Here is a 4,898-nt window from a genome sequence, read left to right on the forward strand (position 1 = left end):
TATTTAATAATTAAAATAATATAAAATAGGGAAGGGGGGGGACTATTATCCACTTTAACCTAACCGGAAAAATGACAAACTGGAAAAAGCGAGACGGATACGCTCGATACTTGTAACATATATCTTTTTTTTTATAAAGATTCCGTTGTAAAGAATTAAAACATTTTTGTACTCATCTGTAGGAACTTAATATAATTTGTTTGATGTTCAAGCGACACTGCCAACAGGAGAATTGATTGGAACGAGCAGTCTGACTTATTCTCACATATGTCATAATAAAATTTTGTTTACGTAAAGAAATGAGTATTTTGATTTACATTTTTCAATTTCAATATTTCGCCCGGCCCGTGAAAATATTTTTTTTCCAATCCCGCTCGAAGGCAAAAACAGTTGGCCGTGCTTGATCCGACCTTGTGCTTAGCCGCTGACGAAAATCAGCAAGTAAATGAACTGTTTCTTAGTTTTTTAGGCGAATTTGAAAATGAAGGGTTTTTCAAATTTCAGTTGCATTTTAAAAAATAATGACAGTATAATATAAAAGCTAAAGAAATCTATTTAAAATTCTGATTTTCGATTAGGTACTTAGTAGTTAATATAAGCAATGTAAAGATATCCTTTTGAATTGACCCGTTTTTTCAGATAAAGTTTTGTCAATCCTTTAAGATGTGGTTTAATTAGTTTAAATTACAAAACACAAACAAGTGACCTAATGCGTTTTTGTTCATAAATATATAAAAAAAAGTACTGACAAAGATATGTGTAATTTCTATATTCACTGAACGACATTCCTTTACATATACAGGGTGTAACAGAAATAAATGCCGAGCTTTCGAGGGTGTAAGCTAGATGTAATAAACAATCGTACGGCTAAAATAATTCGAAGTGGTCTGTATTCTGTCGAAACTGTCAGACGCGGATCGCGATTTCGATCTTTTTGGATCTCATCAGCGCGTCGCAGGCAGCTCCGACAGAACACAGACCAACCTTTACCTGCTGTCTTAACAGCGCGTTTTAGAAAATACCACAAATGGCGTAGTGAACGCCATCTGTAGTACGATGCTACATTTTAGGATTACGTATGTTCCAACAAGGTCCATTTAAAAATATGAATTTCTACTTGCTGAAACGAATCCCGGCGTAGCTCACCTCAACGTGATAGGCACGTTACCACAATCGAATAAAATAATTCGAAGTGGTCTGTATTCTGTCGAAACTGTCAGACGCGGATCGCGATTTCGATCTTTTTGGATCTCATCAGCGCGTCGCAGGCAGCTCCGACAGATCACAGACCAACTTTACAATCCGAAGCCAATCCTGTGTGTGAATTGATAACAAAGATGTATAATAAGAACTGAATAATCTGAAATCTCTGCACCTACATGGATGGAGGAGTAAGCATTGCCAATTTTATCGAACGTCTAAGATAAACAAATGAACATTATAAAGTCAAATAAGTCTCCAAAAATTTCACACAGCACATTTACCGAAAACAGTTTTAAAATAAATTTCAGGAAAGACTTGTGCTCGCTGCAAATGATAAGGATACAGCAGCTATTCCTATAAATATTGCTTTTTCGCGTGGACTACTTTGAGGTATTGTCTTCTTTGGAATTGACCCACAACAGCGATATGATTCAAACCCGTAAATACGTATCCTGTCACATTATTGTAACAACAACTGTTCTACAGTGACTGACCTACACTAATAATTGTTGCACTGCATAAAGTTTAAATCTTAAATGAATAAACGGCTACAAGATGTAGGCTCTTAATATAAACACCCTGCATCACTACACTGATGCTATTGAGTGCAACGTCGCGGGTCGCATTTATGAACCAGGACCGGAATTGAATTTACCCATACTTTCAACTACATTTTCTCGAAAACGGTAAACGTGCAATCTCCACACTTATTTCCGTTGCACCCTGTATACACCTGATTAATGCCTAGACCCATGTTTTGTTCGCACCAACTATTACTACGAATTTACTACTAAAATCATTTTCGTATAAGAATGTTCAACTTTTTTTCTGGAAACTTTCAAACCTGTCATCGTTATTGTACGCTATATTCTCGTCATATTTTGTTTAAGAAAACACTTCTAATTGTTTCTCTTTTTCAGTCCGATACTGGCCATTACTCAGTACGATTTGGAGCAATACTACGATGGAACCATTGTGTCGGTTTGTTTCAGCAGCGTCCAAACCTTACTTCCTAGCCTATTCTTCATCCTCACCGTATCCGCTTTCTTCTTCATACCTCTAGTCATATTGATAATAATATATCTACTAATAGCGGCCACTCTCATGGAACAACCTCACATACTGGCCGCTCCACGAAAAGACAGCTCAAACCAGAGCTCCTTAAGTGCCATAAAATATCGCAAACAAGTCGTAATAATGTTAGGAACAGTTGTGTTGGCGTTTTTCATTTGTCTCTTGCCATTTCGGGCCCTTACTCTGTGGATCATTATTGTACCCGCCGAATCGATAATGAGCCTGGGTCTAGAGGGTTATTACAATTTATTGTACTTCAGTAGAATAATGTTTCACATCAATTCGGCCATCAACCCAATTCTGTACAACATTATGAGTTCGAAATTTCGAAACGGTTTTTTCAAGTTGTGTCACATTAGAAGCTTGAAAAAAAGACGCGGACGGGGTACGTGGATCTTCCGGAAGAGTACCATCACGACAACCTCCACAAATACTACTTCACAAAGCACGTCAGAATCGTTTTGGAACAGGTACAGCAATAGAACGTCATCGAGTTCGAAAAGCGGTAAAAAAGACAACACACCAAAAACGGTTTGCTCATCTCAGAACAATAAGGAAAAATCTTATATTAGAATACCTCTGCAAAACCTCAACAACATTAGCATTTTGAAAATGATCAGATGCGAGAGTTACGTTTAAACTAGTATAAACATATTTTTATTTTATAACAAATGTATAAATAGATATTATTTATTAACTAAAATCGACAACTACCTATAGTTGGGACAATTAAAATTGGCAAAGTCCGCAATAAAGAGAATAAGAGAATCTTCTTTCTTGTATCCACTAGGACTATAGTCATTTGCTGTGTTTTGAACACGACCTTGTTAAGTTAGGAAATGCTTCATGAGGAGTACAGACAATGTGAAAAGAGATAACCGGCGAGTAATAGTAAGTGGTGCAACGGTTAGAGATTAACTAGGGACCCATAAAAATCAGGGTCGGATTTATAACTGCCTAGTTGGAATTATATCCTTAAAGATGTTTGGGAGGTACAATCGGAGACATGAGTACATAAAATTAAAAATTCGTGATTAATTAGGTTTTGCAGCATATCATGAGGTAAATCTATCTATACTAAAAAAAAAGTATACGGTTTGAGAGAAAATTTGGAATTTGACCAAACATTTTGAATAAAATAAGAAATAACGAATAATATGGAAAATTTTTAACTGACTATTGACTATTGGCAGTGAATATGCCTTGATTTCAACTTCGAAGCACAAAAATATTTAGCTTTAATGTCTATTAATAATGAGCGTAAAACTTTTTAATATGTTTAAATAATAATTAAAACTTTAAAATTGCATTTATTTCAGACAATTATAAATATTATCATTATATTATCAAGTAAAAACGAGATTTTCAGCTAATTTTTCATTTTTTCCTCGATAACCATTTAGTGAATTTGAATAACCTTACTCTAAAGTGATTCTCCAGAGTTCAAGCTACTTATTATAAAAGTTTGAAATTTCTGATAGCTTTTTTTCTGTTAATAAAAATAAATTTGATCTGTTCGGTCAACGAATCTCCATAAAATTAGGTGTGAAATTACAACTTTTTAAAATTTCAATAACTTTTTAACGGTTTAGTGAATCGATTTATAATTTTTACAGGAGTTTTAGAATTGAATGAGGAACGTTCTTTCAAATTTTTATTTTTCTCGTAGCATTTCGACATACCTCCCGAACATCCTTAAACAAGCGTCTTTCTTAAATTTCTGAAAATGTTAAACTTTCTTTAAAGTCCAAAGCTGGCAACATGCTCAAATTCTGCTTGTCTGAATCTCTCTTTCTGTTACACATCAATTGATGTAATCTTGTTCCTCTTTCTTTAGTAGTGTCCGCTACAGTTCATATCTGATATCTCTTTTATATGTTTACGATATTACTGTCGGCAACCACTCTAGTCTATTTAGTAAGTTGAAAGAAAACAGTAAATGCGACAATTTTATTGAGGTCTAAGCCACTTTGAATGTCCCAACTATACATGAAGTACCTGAAATTATTTAAAGACATACTGATTTCCTATTAAAATAATAGCAGTAAATTTTGTAGCTATCAATAATTAAAACATATTAATTGACAATAGTAAAAAAAGACTTCTAACCAAACAGCCTTGCCTTTAAAACATGTAACCATAATGGAAACTAAAATGTCACTATCGTTAATAGATTTTCGATAATTTGAAAAAGTAACTCTTCCAATTTATTTTTTTAAAAGAATTTTTATGCTTTGCGGAAAAAAATAAATTGTTAAATTTGAATATCGACAATATACCCATCCACCCAGCAGCACAGTTACATTGATTTTTCTTTTGAAATAAAACACTTGAAAAATAACTTTCACTAAATATATTTATATTGAATCTTGACAAATTCGTTTCAACCTACAAGGTCATCTTCGGAAGAAGGTATTATATCTGAGGTTAACAAATTTGGTTCTTATATACTAATTCTTTAGGGTGGGGTGTTTTACAGATATTTTGCACAAAGTTTTTCAATTGGGGAGTTGTAGACATTTTCAATTTCATTTACGACATTTTCCGAATTACAATTTAAATGTTTCATAATTTCTATAGATTCTAATATAGTAAGTTTTTTACCTTTGTCTTTAACATGC

At 33.6% G+C, this 4,898-nt stretch overlaps 1 protein-coding gene across 1 annotated transcript in view; it reads left to right on the forward strand.

Annotated features, from left to right (window-relative positions):
* The window catches only part of LOC108742249 (growth hormone secretagogue receptor type 1-like), a 35,735-nt gene extending 32,457 nt beyond the window's left edge, over window positions 1–3,278 (forward strand). Inside the window, exon 4 of the mRNA XM_025978797.1 lies at window positions 2,124–3,278. Coding sequence (XP_025834582.1) covers window positions 2,124–2,916 — 793 coding nt within the window. The 3' untranslated portion in view covers window positions 2,917–3,278. The remainder of the gene's footprint in view (window positions 1–2,123) is intronic.
* The last annotated feature ends 1,620 nt before the right edge of the window (window positions 3,279–4,898 follow it).

The sequence above is a fragment of the Agrilus planipennis genome, unplaced genomic scaffold, assembly GCF_000699045.2.
Source record: "Agrilus planipennis isolate EAB-ADULT unplaced genomic scaffold, Apla_2.0 scaffold388, whole genome shotgun sequence".
Classification (NCBI taxonomy): domain Eukaryota; kingdom Metazoa; phylum Arthropoda; class Insecta; order Coleoptera; family Buprestidae; genus Agrilus; species Agrilus planipennis.